Here is a 17,409-nt window from a genome sequence, read left to right on the forward strand (position 1 = left end):
GCTGATGCCGGCCGGGGACACTCAGTCAAAGCCGGCTCGGGCACTCCGGGGCTCCACCGGTGCTTTCGTTCCCGGAGTGTCCGAGCCGGGATCGGCACCCCTAGCCCGATCCGGCCTCTTCCCTCCCGAGGCCGGGATGTCGGGAAGGGGCCGGTGCCCTTTAAACCCCCCCCGTTCCCGCCCCCCCGGCTCGGCCGGGCGTTGCATCAGGCCCGTGCGCGCCGCCGGCCGCCCCGCGGGGGCGCGCCCCGCGCCGCCCCTCCCCTCGCCGGCGGCGCGCACGGGCGGGCGGTGCGCGCCCCCGCGGCAGTCGCGTGGTCCCCGCGCGGCTCCATATTGCGGCGGCACCGGGGTCGGGGGGTTCCCGGCGGGGCTCGGGGGCGCGCAGATGGCGACGCAGGTGGAGGCGCTGCTGCCCGGCACGGCCCCGCTGCTGCCCGCCGAGGAGCGCGCCCTGGTGCTGAAGCCGCCGCAGGACGGCGGCCGGGAGAAGGGTGAGCCTCCCATGGGCCCCGACGGCGGGCCGGCGGCGCCCAGGCCGCCCAGCGCCAAGCAGCAGAAGGAGGAGAGCAACAACCAGGAGAAGGAGAGCCTGCTGAGGGCCGGCGGCGAGGCGGAGGACGGCGGCGAGGCGGGCGGCGCGGGGCGCCGGGAGTTCATCGAGGCCCCGCCGCCCAAGGTGAACCCCTGGACGAAGAACGCGCCGGCCGTGAACGGGCAGTCGCCTCCCGGTGGGTGCTCGGGGGTCGCTGGGAGCGGGGCGGGGGGGGCCGGCTGCGCCGCCGACCGCGCCCCGGGCGGCCGCGCCATGCGGCACACGCGGCGTGGGGCCGCGCCCGCGGCCTGCGGGGCCGCGGCGGGGCGGGGGGCGCGCCGGGAGCGGGGCGAGCGGCGGTGGCGGCCGCGGCCACGAGGCGGGGAGGGCAGCGCGGCCCGGCCCGGCCATGCGGCGGCGAGCGGAGGGCGCCGGGGGCCCGGCGGCGGACACGCGGCCCCCCCCTCCCCTCCCGCTCCCGGCATTCCGCCGCAGCACCGCCGGCAACGTGGTCGGTTCCCGGCGTGCGGCTCCCCCGGGAGCGCGGCCCCGTCGCCCCCGCGGGGGCCCTTCCCCGGGCCGCGGCCTGCGCTGCCCACGTGTGCGCGGCCGCGGCTCCCCCGCGCAGGCCGCGCCGCCTTTCTCTGCCGACTCATGGCGGCCGCGGGGCCGGGGGCCGAGGCCGGCGCGGCTCTGCCCGGCGCGGTCGCTGCCCCGGGCTGGGGGCACGGCTGGGGAACGGGGGTCCTCGAAAAGGGAAGTGGAGGGGCTGCGCTGTCCAAATCGTGCTTGTAACCCGCTGCTGTCGTCAGCAAAGGCTGAAACTGCAGAGCACCATTTCCTCGCCTGTCGGGATGGGTGTTGCGCTCCTCTACCTGCCTTAAGTGAATCAGGAGTAGGAGAAAAGCACGGAAGTTTTCTCTAAGCGTCTTGTTTGGGAAAGACCTAATCTTTTTCTACCTGTCTCTGTTAGCTCTGAAATCACGCTGCCAGATGTGCCATCAGATCCCCAGTTACTGTACGTGCCAGTGTTTTGTAAGAACTGTTACTACCTAGCATGGTGATTCATCAGAGTTATTGATCTCTGGGAGATGGACAGCTCTGCAATTTCCACCTGGAAAGCTGTCATCTTAATGGGAAGTATAGAGGACAAGTTAATCGTGCCAGGTAGAAGTCTGTGTTTGGATTGTTTGGTGGTTTGTCATTGTAGTCATGGACATAAGCAAAGCTTAAGGAAATCCAGGACAGCGTCGCTGTCTGCATTTGCCTCGTGCGTTATGACACGAAACTGGTCACATCGCTCCTTTGTGTGAAGGTTGCGCTCTATTGTGATGCCTTCTGAAATAACGATCCTGAGGAAAAAAAAAAAACAAAAAATGCAAAATTGCAAGGCTGAGTGTTCCTGTTTGAGTCTCCTGTGTAAGGAGTGTCCAGATTCATTACCAGCCTCATCGGTTGCAAAGGTGTGTGATTTGTCAGAGTCAGCAGCCACGAGGCAGCTGCCCAACACAAGCGGGGCCCCTTGCAACTCCTGGGACGGTTATTTGAGGGAAAGAGTGAGGGTGTGTCATATGCGTGTCCACGCAGTTGTAGGGTAAGGGAGTAATGCTGCAACACTCAGAATTGTCCTTGGGCCCAGCACAGTTGTCTCTGTATTCCCAAAGGTGTTTAAAAAATGGAATTTGTTAGTGGTGTGTTCTGGGACGCGTGGCAGCAGCGACTGGTTCCAGCAGTGCCCCCAGTGCTGCTGCCTGGCTCGCCTCTCTTGGGCCATTGTTTCTTTTGCTGCGTGTTCATTAGCAGAAGAGAAAACGTGTAAAATAAACACGGCTGGTGAGCTCCCACGAGAGGCAGGCTGGCAGCTGACCTTGCCTGGCAGCCCTGCACCCTGGTACCTTCTTGTACAGTTTGCAGGCTCACGTTGTGTCTTCATTTCATTGGGTGGAGGATTTGTTTTGGCAGGCACTTACCAAAAAAGATCTGGAGCGTGAATTTGTGTGAAAGAATCAGCTGGTGAGGCGAGTTGTTGAGTTGTAGTGTTGTAGTGACCCCCAGGAGGATCACCCAAGAAAAGCGACTGTTTTTCTACACTTGAAGTGGATTGAGAGCTTCTGAACTCTGGAAAGTCACTACTGGAAGTCTTTGGTTTCTCAGCAGAGCTTACAGAGCCTTTGCTCACAATCCAGCAGTGTTCCCAGTGCAGTGCTTGTGTGCTGGAGATACTAAATGTTTGTCCAGCCCTGATCCACCAGAGGTAGTGAGGAGACCAGAGAGCGTAGTGCAGACAGCTCTGTAAAGATAAAGGGATCCCTCTATGACTTGTTTTACAGGCTTTGAAAGCCCTTATTTTTTTATAATGATTATATTAATTATAGAGCAGATTTAATGGACAAGACCATCTCCTTAGGTGTCCATGCATTCTGTAATGGCCTGTGTTGGAATTGATGCTTATAAAAGTAAAAGCATTGAGCTCAGGGAAAACAGCCACCTGCAAGATCTTGGTAAGTTTCTGCTGTCTGTGTTGGAATATGGATAGGGAAGAGCTTAACAAATCCACCTCCAGGTGGTCAAAACACCAGCTTGTTTTGAACTGTTTGACACGCCACAGCTGGGCAAATTGAGTGCATTTGGGGCCTGACACAGGGACTGAAGAACAGGGTTGTTTTTTTCATGGATTAGGATTTACCTTTAGAAGCTTGTGCCTTGCCTACCTGCTGCAGCATTTTTATGCTCAAAGTTGACAGTGAAGCCTGTAATATAATAGGATGTTCAAGCAAAGCTTTCTGCTTTTTCAGGAAGGAGGGCTCTTGAAGTGAAGCCTCTCCTTGCTTCTTAACCTCCCAAAAGCACAATGGCTTGGCAGTAAGTGGGGCAGCCATTAGGTCGAGTTAGACACCAGTGATACTGCTGATGCTGTGAGTGGAGGAGGCTGAGGCTCTTCTGGAGTAGCACACCAGAAGATTTTCATGGTCTCTTGACAAGATGCAGGTTACCTTTTTATTCGTGTGTGTTTCTGTCAGAGGAGAGGGGGGATCCTTTGAGTCCTAAGGTACACGTGGTCCTGTCCCATGTGGCCAGGCTTGTACTTGACACTGCTGACTGCTTGTGAGGGACGCTGCAGAGCTGTAATGATGCCTCGTTTTTACTCTCTAATGATCTAGTAGCAAGGTCTGTGTGACCATGCCCTCGTTATTACATGTTCTCTTCTTATCATGTAAATAAATGCAGCCAGCAGCCTGACTGACACATGATGGTAGTGTATGTGTGTCTGTGGTAGTGAAGGAAACGTTTTCTGGCAAAACCAGCTTTGCACTACTGGCTATAAACCAAATTCAAAGTGTTTTCTTCAGTTCTTCTGTAGATGAGCAGTGTGGCTTGCAGTTAAAACGGCTCGACCTTCTGGAACATGTTGTACTCCTCCGCTGTGCCCTGCACCAGGGCTGATGCTGATGCAAGCCTTGGTGAGGACAGGTGTTAACAGCACCCCGTTTTGAAAACCTGCTGGATGTATTTCAAGAAATGTTGCATCAAGGCACTTGGCACTTCTTTATTTTTAAAGCCATTTACATCTTGGAAGTAAGAACATGCAGGTTTTAATGACTGGCACTGCAATCGCTCAGCCTTTGCCTGGGCTAACTTTTAAAATTCTCCTTGTAAGTGCTTGGCCAGGGAAAGCGGTGTATTTCCTAGAGGAGATGCAGGAGGTACTTTGATTTCTTGAGTAGAGCTTCCTGCATGCTGTTTGGCAAACGTGCAGGGTGGATAAGCAGTACTTTCCAGAAGGCACACCTTAGTTGCTAGCAGCAAGCACCAGGGGTGAGCTGACTGTGGTTGAGTGCGTGTTGCTTTATGCCCCAGCAGAGTCTGACTTGGCTACTGGTGCTGAGGAGAAGGCAAGGGAAGGTTCATTAGCATCTCACCCCTTGCTGACTAAGTCCCCATAGGGCTTTCCTTGAAATCAGCCTCCAGTACAGGAGATAAGATGGATGGGAAGCTTGTTTTACCATTGGCATTTCTTCGTGTTCAGAGTAGACACATCTGCTTGCTCAGGTATCTAGCTTGGTAGTCCTGCACACACCTATTTCCAAAGTGTTGGGCAATTCTCACTCTGTCGTGGCACGTAGTTGTGGAGCTCTTCTGGCTGTTGCAACAGAGCTGCTATCACAGCAGGAGGCCCCCACCACCGCCCCAAGTTTCCTCTCCAAACTCCTGTTTTGTTCCAATCCCACAACTCAGGTTCGAGTAACTCTTCCCATCTTCTTGGGGATGATGAGGGTAACTGGAACTTGTTGCTCCAAAAAAAAGTGAGGCTTAGTGTTTTCCCTCCCCCACATACCTTTGCCCTTCAGCTTTGTGCTGGACCTTTGCCCTGTTCTGCACTATTTGTTTTGGGCAGAGAAGGCTGGGGAATGCAGTGCAGCTCCTGGGAGCTGACTCACTGGCCCTGGTTGCTGGGCTTCAGTGCCTGCTTCTGCTGCGACCTCCAGTTCCAGATTTCTAGGTCCCGGCCATTGCTGAAGGATTCTCTCCAGCCATCTCCTTACCCTCACAACTCTTCTTTTAAACTTTATATTGCTCGTCGTGCCATGGAGATTTCCACCATGATTGGGGCAGCAGAAGGACTTTGTTCATATTTGAAGACAAATCGAGTCCAGAAAGCAGGACTGGAAATGGGGGCACTGGGGCTGCAATGCTCTGCTCTCCCTTCCAAATTATGACACCAGATCTTTTTACTGTGCTCGAACAGTGTGAAATTATCTTCAGGGCAATGCCAAATGCAGACTTGGATAGAGTTAGGTTGCTCTTTACATACTTGAGACTGTAATGAATCTCCAGCACCATCTCTGTGGTTGTGCTGCTTTGGCAGAATAAGGAATGGGCATTTTAGTAGAAAGCTGTGCTTGCTGTTCAGACCAGGCTGAATGTTTTAACCCCTACAGTTAATACAGGCGCTCTTAGCCTTGGGTCAGAGAAGCTTTGTTCATTCCCAACTGTGATATGCATTTGCATTATGGTCTTTAATATGTTACTTATCCTTTGGTCATCTTAGCATTGAAGCCTTTGCTGACTTCCTACCAAGGGCCTGAGTCCCCACACTGCTGGCTCTGACAAATCCCTGGCTTGCTGTGTACACAGGGAGCTTGGGGAAAGAGGTGATGCAACTGTGGTGATACCTGCAGAGCTCTCCCATGGTGATAGTGCTGTTCAGGTGGAGCTTTTCATGGCCAAGAAGCTGTCTCCTGGCGTTGGCTAAAGCTCTGGGTGCATCTCTGGATCCACTCTGTGGTCTCTGGCATGGCCAGCTCTGCATTTGTTCCTTTTCTCACTTGAAACCAGGCTTTGGTTCCGCTCATTCTGCAGGTCCAGGTCCTTAGGTCTGAATGGAGCTGGGAGACTTACCTACTTGCATTGAAATAATTGGTTCATCTGAATATCTTGTATCAAATGATGCAGCTGCATGACTCGAGGAAAGGGAAAAGAAGGGCTTCAAAGAAGTTAGTGCAGTGCTGGGGGAACTTAGAGCTACTTGTGTATTTAGGCAGTGCTAATGGGTGACTAGAACAAATGGCAGCTGAATTTGGCCTTGAATAAATCAATTACCAGATTTCTGTGTGGGGAAAATTTTGGGTCAGGGTCGGCCTGGATTGCTTGGCAAACAAAAAAGTGGGTGTGCACATGAATGTCACACAGCTGTGGAGCAAAAACTGGCACGAGCCATTTGGTGGAAATAGGTTTGCTGATAGCAATTCTAATGCTGTGCAAGATAAACTTTTGGTTTTGGGAAAGGTTGTGGAAACTGTGGTCAAGTGTCAACATGTATCTAAAGGGAGGCTCATCCTGTAATTGGAGGCTCCCAGAAGATCCTCTTAATTGAACTTTCCTCTATCAGAGCACACATTTCCACTGAAGTTTGGGGGGCTTCATGGGTGGATTGCCTTTCCCGAGCAAACTGGCGTGTGATGTGTTGTGGCTCTGGTGGTTTCAGTTTTGCACCAGGCTGATGGTGCTGGTTGAGCTGCTGGAGCCATCCTTAGCAGGTTATTTGGCCCTGCTTTGGTCTGACTCTCGCTGTGTGTATTGCCAGCATCAAGAGCTCTTCCTGCAGCATTAAAACTACGTGTGCTGGGGGATGTTCTGCTGAGACATGCAAGGAGAGGGGAGGAAGGGCTGGGAATTGGCTCATCTAATACCTGCTTTATCAGTGAGTTACCTTCACTGTCCTTCTGGAGCAAAGCTGACTTAGGAGCAGAAGCTTCCCTTGACACTTCCCTGTATTTCAGGGTTGTATGGGAACACGCAGCTGGGTTCAGTGCTCTACAGTGGTTGTGATTTTATTTTTACTTTGTCGGTTTGAGTCTTTTGTTCCTTTGTGTGGTGACAAACTATAAGGTTTGCTGGAGTTCTCTGCTGCAGACTGATGGTGTGTTGGAGGTGACCATGGGGGCCCTGGCTGGCTTGGGTGCTCTGTCACAGCAGACCAGGTGGAAACCTTAATGTCCCTTAGAAGTGGTCAGCGGGGATGGTTGTTGGTGTGATGCCGCTCAGTCTGATTGTGTGACACTCAGAGGTGACACAAATGCCCTTTGCTCTCTGGATCTAGAAGATGTTTCTCTGGTTCCTCCAGAGTACGTGTGACACTCGCAATGTGCTGGTGGGCACAGCGTGCCCTCCCCTGTGCTCCTGGGGTAGCGCATTTGCTTCCTGCTGGACACGCCTTGAAGTGGCTGGGAGCAGGTCTGCAACCTGCTGCTCTAGCAGGTGCTGCTCTCCACTCCCAGTCGCTCCCCAAAGCAGCCCTGGCTGCTGATGGGGCCCAGGAGAGGCATCCTTGCCCCATGAGGAAGATGTTGGAGGAGAAACAGCTCTGGTGCTCCTCAGTGTCACTCGTTTTATCTCTGTCAGTGATCCCTTGGTGACTTTGGCAACCGGGGGGCAATCGGGAGAAATGGGGCTCGGCTGGGGCTGGTGAACCTCACACGTCCTTGACACGGAGTTAAAGCACGATTGGGAAGCTGGACAGGGGACAGAAATGTGCTGTGTGTCCTTCCAGCTGGCCAGGAGGGCCTGTGTGAGCCCGAGGTGGGGTCCAGCAGGTGGGACAGGGGGTGCTCTGCTCTCCCTGGCTCAGATACGGGGGCACGGCTCAGGGGAGGCAGCAGAGCCTGTCCTGGGCACAGTGCTGAGCACGTTTTTCCAGCTGAGCATGGCGTGTGCAGCTCCTGCAGAGTGACTCTGCAGTCTGCAGGGCACGGCTGCGCCGGAGGGAGCCGGCACAGGGGGCTCTTGGTGCTTCTCCTTTCCTGGTACTCATTTGACTTCTTTGACTCGCCTGCTGTGTGAATGCATGGAGAGAACACAGAGTTTTTCAGGGCTGGATAAGGTAGCTTTTAAGGAGTCTGAAAAAAACTGAGAGAAGAGGTGAGTTTTTTCCTGGCTAAATATGTGGGGAAACAAGTATGAAATTGGAAGAACCACAAAAATGAGGAAAGGGTAGAGTTTTGTGGGTGGGAAAGTAAGAGAAAAGGTGCGTGGGGAGATTGGTGTTTTACCTGCCTGGTAACTCAGAGGTGGGTATGCTGCTAAATACTGAGCACTTTCTTTAAAGCAGATTATTTCTGATATGTATTCAGCCTCTACACTAAATCACACAGCCTTTTTTATTTTGTTTTTCTTTATGACTGCTTTTGAAAGCTTGTAGCTTCAGTGATGTGAATGAGTGATTATTTTACCAAGTCTTAGCTACCAAACTATCTGGTTTGCACATTGGCAGATGATGAAGCTAGTGGCAGAATAAAATAGAACTCACAGCTAATAAGCAACCCTCAAATAAGGTCTGATAAGCCAGCTTTCACTTAAACTACAGGAAATTAATTTCTTTGGATTCTCCAAGGTCACATCTTCCTTTATTTTTTATTATATGTTGCTAAAGAAGCACTGAGTTTATTCCTGCAGGACCCTTAGGATTCTCTGCAATTTTTATGCCTTTGCTGTAACTGGAAAGGTTACACTTCCAAGTAGTAAAAAGTCTGTGTCAGCTCTCCTGACCTCACAGAACGAGCCTACTGAAAACAAAGCCAACCACAATAACAAAAAGCAATTTCCTTGGCTTTATTCAGCACAGAGAGTCACCTAAAGGAGTGACTGAAGCACTTTACCTAGCTGTGTTACCTCCAGGTGGGCTCATGTTGGCGGGTCAGCTGCAAGGCTGTCTGAAGGGGAGAAGTCGAGTGAAAAGCAGAATGAAGAATTAAGTGTAAGGAGTGACACCACTATGTGTGATGCTGAGAAATGATGTGTCTGTAGCAGCTGATACTGAAATGTGGAGAAGCACATCCCAAAAATGCAATCAGGACGTTTTTACTGTGACTGAGAGAGAAGAGTGATGGGATTTATGCACCAGGTTCCACCCAGCAAGAGAGAAGAGCCAATCACAGAGGTGTCTCCACCATGTGCTCAGGTGATGAAGCATGAGACTTCACTGTAATCATACTGAATTCCACTTCCCAACTCCCAGCTCAGCCTTGAGAGCTCCAGGGAATACCCGCAATGATCTCTTGCATCTTCTGAGTGCTCAGAAATCCTCTGCCACTGCAGAGGGTCTTGCACTGAACTGAACCAAAAGGGGACTTTTCTTTTGGTTTCCCACTCTCAGGTGAGCTCTACAAAGCTCACTGTTGCTGTTTTTTTGGGTTTTTTTTGAACTGTGGAATGATGAATGTGATGTTTGCATACTCTGCAGGGAGGAATTTGGTGTAAATGAGCCACGGTTTTAAATTTTAAAATTAAACCTGTAAGGACAATTGTGAAGATGATTTGGAGGAGACATGGCAGATTGCAGTAAGATAACCCTTTTAGCTTCAATTGGAGGTGAAATCTGAGTTGATGTAATTGTCAGCAGTGAGTGGAACCAAGCAAGCATGGAGTTTGGAGGGTGATTGGAATGGCTGTGCTTGATTAAAACCAAGCAGATAGCCTGGGCTAGAAGGAGGGAACACCTCAGACTGCGTATCTGATGATTTGTAATTCAGTGAAGAGATTTAATTATGTTGTCTTCACTGTACTGCCTTGTGTATCTTACAGCCTCCTGCTCAGCCTTCTGCCTGCAGCCCAAAGGTGGAGAGAACCTTGCAATTTTCAGTTTCTGGGGTTTTCATAAGAATTTATGGCATCCTTGTCTGATGTTGTGGGGCTTTGCCATGATATTGATGCATTTGAGGAGGTGGGGTGGGATCCTCTTTCATGGAGATGATGGATTTCTGGGTACATTAATGGATTCTCCTTTGTATGGAGATGGAGCTGTCCTTGGGCAAAGCTTCTCTGGAGTTTGGGTCTGTCCCTGATGTGCAAGCAGAAAAGTATGTTGCAGCTCTGAGAGTGACAACCCTATCAGAGGGAAACACCATCCTGTATCAGTTTCCACAGTGTGGGATCCAGCTGGCTTCCAGGCCACACCAAAATGGCTCCTGTATTTAAACAAGAGCCTTTGAGACGTGTATTTTGCTTGATTGTGCCAGAAATTTTAGTGTCTGTTCAGTATCCAGTGGTTTAAAGAGCAGTTTGGGGAGGGTGACTGTGATCATTTGGACCAGAATCATGTAGGGTTGCTCTCCTGGAAGGCCTAAGGGCCTCCAGTGGTATCACTCCAGGCTTAGTGGTGATTAAAGGATGTGAGGCAGAGAGATGGGTCACCAGCTGCTCCATGGGAAGAGTAATCTGAAGCCCTTTGTTGAGTTCATGATCAGGAATGTTGGGACTCATGCTCTGGAGCAGCAGCATGTCGCTGCTTCTCCACTTTGGAGAGGAGGGGAGGGGGTTAATGGGAGAGAACACCCAGTGTTTGTTCTCTCCAGTGCAAGCACTGATAAGTGGATGGGAGAAACAACAGCCTGTGACCTTCCAGTTATTCCTTGTGTGCCTGTGCATATGCGAGTGGTGGATTTGCAGGACTGTCTGTTTGGAGAGCTCTTGTTCTTCTGGTCAGGTTCCCCAGAACCCCCTTGGCATCTCTGGTGCTTGGAGAAGAGACCTGGATCCTGTTCCATCCATGTGGATCTCTGAAAGGTGTTTTTGCCAGGCACAGTGCTGGTCCTGCTGGTGTCTTTGTCTCCAGCTGGTGTCTGCCCTGCTCTCTTCCATCTGGAGGACACTGAACCATCAGCACTGAGGTACTCATTTAGTGTGTGGTGTGGAGTGAGTTAGGGACTCGTCCCAGATAATGCTCTGAATAAGTGATTTTTTTTCCCCAGGGTTGTTCCTCTTGAAACTCTGTGATTTACTTTTCAAGTACGTGAAGATAGCAGGGGCACCACAGCTGAACTTCACCAAACTCACAGCTGTTTATACACTGCAAACCTATTTCAAGCATTTCTTTCCATGTGGTTTGTGGGAAATTGATATCAGAGCTCACACTGGCTGCAGCTCTTGAGCCAGTGTAGGTGATGGGGGTGCCTGAGAACGAATCTAACCTTTCCTCTGGGCAGGGAACAGAAAACCCCTTAGCAGATACTGCTGGTCTGGGTACCTTTGCAGAGGAAGTGATTTGGGTTAAACTCTTTGGTATTTTTTTTTGTTTCTCTTGCACAGGCCTTAGCAGGTCTTGGGACCTAGCCAGCATCATGTTAGGATTGATCCATCTGTCTCATGCTTCAGCTTCTCTTTGAGGGGGTAAATATCTTACAGTAAGTTGAGAGGCATAGGAGGTGTTAGCGTGGACCTGGCAGCTGGAGAGGGCTGGAATGATCTGGGTGACTGAGAGGTGGACCCTCCCCAATCCTGCTCAGCAGGTAACAAAGGAGGGGAACAGGAAGCAAACAAGATCTTGGGAGGGATCAAATTGGCCATGCTAATCTTTGGGTTTAGGGTTTCTTGCTTTGCTGCTTTTCCCTAGGAGACCTCACCGCCTTCTCTGCTGAGTGTTCCTTTGAAGAGTCCTGTAACTGTCTCAGGAACCTGTGCAGGCACTGCCTTGGCCTCCGAGGGGGAGCCAGGTGATTTGAACTGAAATGTTGCATAGGGCTGGAGAAAAGAGTCAAGCAGCTCTGGTCTCTTTGCACTACATGCTGGACTGTGTAATTTGGACCTTTTTCCTGCCTGGATTGTCCCTGCTGGGCAGCAGGTCAGGTTAGGAGGAGAGATACCAATTGATCCTGCTATCCCCCAGCATTTCCCTGCCCAGTCCCTCTCCTGGGCAGGCAGTGCAGCCCTGCAGCTTTGGAGCCATCGTGATCGAGTTCTGGTCACGTCCCTGCTGCGAGTCCCCCTGTGACCTTGGAGAGGTCATTTTTTTTTTTGCTGACGCCCGAGTCTTTTGTCTGCAAAACGTGGAGGATGATTTGGTTACAACTTCGCGGGTCGAAAGCCAGAACAAATCAGCTGGTGTCTTCCTGTGGCAGTGTGGATGAGCCCCATGTCCCACTGGGAGGAGCTGGCTGTCATTTCTGTGCTCGTACCCATGTGTGCACAGCCCTCACCCAGTGTGCTCCACAGTCAGTGCACTTTGCTGTCTGGCAGGTGACATAAAGCACTCTGAGGTGGTTTTTCCCCGTTGTTGGGAGAGCAGAAGGGTAATAATGGGAGGTGGGGGGCCAGCAGGGAGCTGGTTCCTGCTGGCACTCAGCCTGTGGCCGCAGCCCCTCGGCAGTTATGGCTGCAGGTTGCTGTAATAACGAGTCAGCGTTTCTCTTGCGTCAGGGATAATGAGCTGCTCTTCAGCCGCTGCCTCCCGGGCCCTGCAGGGAGGCAGCAGTGTCCCTGCTGGAAAAGGGGGGCTGGGGACAGGCACTGGGTGGTGGAAGTCCTTTCCCAGCTGTAGCTCCTCAGCAGGGAGAAGACAGGCTTGCTGTGCGGGTGTTCGGGTTCAGCACTGTGAGCGTGCTTGGTGTGCGTTTCCTCAGAGAGCAGTGGAGGGGAGATGGGGGCTCATAAATGGAGTGACTTTCTTGGACCTGTCCCAGATACCTGAATAGCAGCAGTAGCCAGATAGCCCCTGGGGAAGGGGGTATGTGTGTGGATGCATCAGCATTTCTCTCTAAATGCCCCATTTTAGCATACAGTCTTCTCCTTTGTGTAAAAATACCATCAGGCAAAAATTGAAATTGAGATCCACCCCCAGCACCACCTAAAATAAGGACAACTGCCCTCAATTTATATTATCTCCTGGGCTGTGTGCAGCAACTCTGGGTATTGGTGCTCAGAGCAAGCACCCCTGCACCACATCTGCACCCTCACTTGGTGGTCCTGAAAGGGATGCTCCTTGCCTGTCCCAGCATCCAGCCAGCGGCCATGCACACCCCTGACCTCCTCCTCCTCACTTCATCCTCCACCCTGCTTTGCTGATAACAGGAGGATTCACAGAATGTGTTTTTCTGTTGAGATTTTGTAGGCTACATGGAGAATGGTGAGGGGCGGAGGAAGTGTGAGACTGTAGGGTCCAAATCTCGTGGGTCTGCTCATTTGCATTGAGATACTGTTGTTTCTTGCTCCTTCCCACTGGGCTGCCTGGAGAGGCAGGCTGGGCATGGCTGGGAGGGTGTTCTACAGGCAGGGGTCCCATGTAGGGATTGCCTGCTGCTGAGCAGGTGGCTGACAGGATGGTGGAAAGCTGCTGTGAAGCATTGTCCTGCAGCCTCTGGCCAGTGTTGGGATTCCTGACATCAGGGTGCCTTGGAACATAGCAGGTGTGTGTGTGTGGTGGGAGGAATTGGTGGGGCTGGCTTGCTGGCTTCACCTTTCTGTGTTGAGACTTTGAGCACCAAAGTCTGACACCAAACCTGTCCCTGTGCCTCAGTTGTTGGTGTTTGAGTTTTAGCCTTGGGAGGGCTGGGAAGGGAGCTGGCCTGGACAGGCAGCCTCAGCCCTGCTGAGTATGAGATGGGCTCCTTGGAGAGCAGCCCAGGGGTTTACCTGCTGGCCACATATGTTTCTGCCTGCTTCCCCACAATGGCTTTCTTGGGAAAAGAAGGCACTGCCTGATTTAGACTTATCTTGGGCACCTGAGGTGCTGTCCTTAATTGGCAGGCTAATTTTTAATTTAAGTCACTTGTGCTTGACAGGGAAAAAGGTGTCCCAAAGGGTCGTTGTGCCTGCTGGTCCCTGACCAGCTCTGCCTCAGATGTGTCCTCTCAGCAGCCCCGTTTTTCAAAGCAAGTCCTACAGACTGCTCTGTACTTGTTCTCAGCTCTGGGGAAAGCTGCCTGCAAGCCCAGTGTTCTCAGTGTGCTCTGAAGAGCTTGGAGTCAAATCTGTGTTAATCATAGGTGTGATGAGTTGGACAAGGTCAGCCTCTCCCAGACAAGGGGGCTGAGCACTGGATGCCAGTGTCTTTCCTTGACAGGAGTTGCCCTGGGAAGCCTCTTGAGGTGACTGTGAGCTGTACCTGTCCTTGGCCATCACATGTGGTCCTTGCTTTCTGCTTTCTGACCTCAGCCACTGAGTTGAGTCACTGCTTTTCTAGTAAATGTAGTGACAGAGCTGCTCTAGAGTTGTGGCTGAGCTCAGGAGGAGCCAGGAGAGCCTTCCTGCACATCTAGAGCAGGACAGGGTAGTGGGGAATACAGCAGTGAGCTGAGACCTTGGGGCAATGTGAGTTTGGGGTTGTGGTGGTGACACGTCTGATAGGAGATGGTGCTGAGGGGTCACCTGCAGCTGTGCCTGATTTGGTGGCATTTGTGGTGTCTAGAGCCTGGACCTGTTGTGAATGGCTGCTTCTGCTGTGGTGTGTCTGATGAGGAGTTGGTGGGACAGCCTAGCAGGAATGCAGTGGAGAACTGCACCCCTCAGGGTACAGCAAGGGGAACATTAGCCAAAGCCTGGCTTTGCTAAATTCCTGGCTGGCACAAAGGAATTTATTTTATCAACCATTGTGGTGCTGTTATTTATTTTGGGTTTTGGTAGCATCTGGTACAGCTGATCCAAACAGGTGGCATACCAGTGTTACCACCTTGTTCCTTTGCAGAGAAGCCCAAGTAGGGAAATAAATTCTATCTTGTTTGAGATCTTAAAGCTCTTTTCAAACCTTAACGATTCTATGAACTACAGGGTGTTTCAGCTTGCTGATGTAGAAGCCCGAACTCCTCAGTGACCATACAGAAATACAAGATATTTAAATGCATTTGGGACATTTGGGCTGGTGGAGGATTGCAGTAGAACATGCAACTTGCAAAGGATTAAAACTGGTGCTTGGAGACAGTTCTGGATGTGCAGGGCAGTCCTTAATACCATGCCTTCAAATGGCCACAGACCATAACTGTGTAATAATGGTAGAGAGAGTCTTGATTTAACTTCTGGGTATTTTTACTCTGCTTGGCTCTTCCTGTTCCTATATGGGATGAAGGCATCCCTGCCTGAAAGTGCTTTGAACACGGTGCAAGTCAAAGGAAAAGAAATAGAAGTTATTTTGACAGAGGAGTGTTTTTGCTGCTTCTGCATGAGCTGAGCCCAGGCCAGAGAGCATTGCCCTGCCTGAGGGGTAGTCCTTGCTGCAACTCTTGTGACTTTCCAGCTGTATGTGTGTTTTGGGTAGCTGATAAGCAGAAGCCAGGGGCCTGCCCCTGTCCCAGGAGGACCTTGCCTTGCTGGCAGCCTTCCTTCCCTCTCCTCTTCCAGGATCCTTGAAGAAAACATGATGTATTGCTCTCTCAAAAGTACTGTTTTCATATCTTCTGGGGAAGCCTTATCAACAGGGGTTTTCCACACACATTGTCCTGTGTGCTCCTTAAATGTCTGGTCCTTCCAGCTACTTAAATACACATCTTCCCAGCAATACCTAAGGCCCTCCAAGAGAAGGGCCTGTACCTCTAACTGGAAAGAGCCTGGGGGGCTGGGGAGGTTGAATAATCTGTTTTGGGGTCTGAGCCCCCCAGACTCCATCTGTCCTGTGCAGTGGCCTGTGCCTGCTGCCAGAGACTCCTGAGCTGGGAAAGGGAAGGGTTCTCCTGGTGTGATGGGTGTTGTGCCAAGGCCCTGGGTGTCCATTTGCTGATGGAGATCTGTGTCTGGTGTAGGTGCTGTGTTAGAGCCAGGCACAGCTGCTGATGTCCCTCGTGGCTGCAGAGCCAAGGACAACCAGAAGAATGCTCACTTGGCTTTTGCCTTGGCTTCTATCTGTATTCCCTGTTAGATGTTCTCTGTAGATTTCCATCTGATGTTGCTTCTCAGGGGGAGTGTGGGCTGCCACCAAGTAGCTCATTGTGTGGATCTTTGTACATCTCAACAACCTTTTTTATTGCTCACTGCTGTCTGCTAGAAGCCAATGCAGAAGGTTATTTATGAGAGCAGTGCATTCGGGTAAACACAGACTCCTTCAAAATCTTTCTCTCAACAAGTGGTTGAATTGAGGTGGGTTCCAAGCTGGATTGATGTTTAACTTGAGATACTAAGAAAATACTTCCTCTGTTTAGCTAAAGCAAACAAATCGAGAGAGGAGACCTTTTAAATATGATTTGCACTCCAGCTGCAACCAATACTGATCTCTTTTTTTTTTTTTCTTTTACAGATATATTTCCAGCTGATGGCCAGTCTGGTATGTATTAAATAAAAATGGAGCTCTTCAAACTTCCTTCTCCCTTGCCTTCCCTGTACTTCTCTTCCTTCAGAGTCAGCACTCACCAAACTTAGAAGACTGGTACATGCCACGTACAGTCTGGAATATGCAGTGGATATTAATGTAAAAAAAACCCAAAACCAAACCACAAACAAAACCCCAAAAAAGCCCCACCCAAAAACCGAAGCAAAAGAACTTCCTAAACAAACCTCTAATATTTGGTCATTCCTGTATAGCAGTGACATCTTTTATGCTTTCAGGTAGTGATGACTAAACAGCTGAAGGTTCTTTCCTTCCATGCATTGTAGCATAGCAAATTTGGATGTCCAGGGTGAAGGAGTTTGGGAACTTGTAGGTCTTGCTCATCACACATAATTGAAAACACTGATGTGTCAAGATGCAAATGTAACTCAAGATTGTTGTTGTTTATATGTTACCTGTATACAGGTGGATGTGTCTGTGAACCTGAGGATATATATTTGAATTTGCAGTACTTTGGGAAGACACAGACCTCCCCTTTGACTTGTAGTCTGTGTGTTGCTGTTGAGTATTGCTGTTAAGGACAACCAAGTTGCTCACTGTGTTGCCATCAGTGCAAAGAAAAAGCTTCCTGGCCCCAGTGGTGGGTGCAGCTTACTGGGAGAGCGAGGTTGCTCTGGATGGAGTTTTCAAATCAGGAAAATAATGTAGTTTTCAGAAGCAAACACTGGATGATCTCAGTTCCTGCCTTTCCCAAATTGCCAGGAAAAAAAATTGCTCCTCATCCAGGCTGATGTTGTGGAAGTGCCAAGATGAAGGAAAGGTTTGTGTTTTAACCAGTGATACCAGGATCAGCCAGTGAGAGCCTGTTGTTTCAGAGCTGTAGTGCCATGTGGGGATGTGCCATAGCAAAGAACCTGGGAATGGAAGTCAGTGCCTGACCTGGCCTTGTGTCACCCCAGGCATGTCCCTTTGTGCATCTTTGGCTTTGCAGGGATCCCATTTCTCCAGTTTATGGATGGTGTGAGGGTAAATCACTGTTGATGGTGGAGGCATTGGAAGTATGGAAATCAGCTCTGATGTCTTAAAGCTGATTTCAGGGAAAATAACTCACTGGTTTAGAGTGGTCTGGTGTGACACTGGAAGCCCTGTAATTGAACTTGCTGAACTGAACAGAGGGATGGAAGTTGTGGATGTGTTTCCAGAGCTCTAGCCAGCTATATTAGGGTTTTGAAGAGCAAGGATATATTCCCATCTGTTGAGTCTGTAGGAGGCTTTTCTCCACCTTGATGAAGATCTGTCTTCTTCGGGCGTTGGGGTTTGCCTGCCTGTGCTGTGAACTCAGAGATGTCCT

At 50.9% G+C, this 17,409-nt stretch overlaps 1 protein-coding gene across 1 annotated transcript in view; it reads left to right on the forward strand.

The window, feature by feature from the left end:
• Positions 1-351: 351 nt before the first annotated feature.
• The window catches only part of LARP1 (La ribonucleoprotein 1, translational regulator), a 45,468-nt gene continuing 28,410 nt past the window's right edge, over positions 352-17,409 (forward strand). Inside the window, 2 exon segments of the mRNA XM_036391870.2 lie at positions 352-731; positions 16,029-16,055. Of these exon segments, the coding sequence (XP_036247763.1) occupies positions 389-731; positions 16,029-16,055 (370 nt within the window). The 5' untranslated portion in view covers positions 352-388.

The sequence above is a fragment of the Molothrus ater genome, chromosome 15, assembly GCF_012460135.2.
Source record: "Molothrus ater isolate BHLD 08-10-18 breed brown headed cowbird chromosome 15, BPBGC_Mater_1.1, whole genome shotgun sequence".
Classification (NCBI taxonomy): domain Eukaryota; kingdom Metazoa; phylum Chordata; class Aves; order Passeriformes; family Icteridae; genus Molothrus; species Molothrus ater.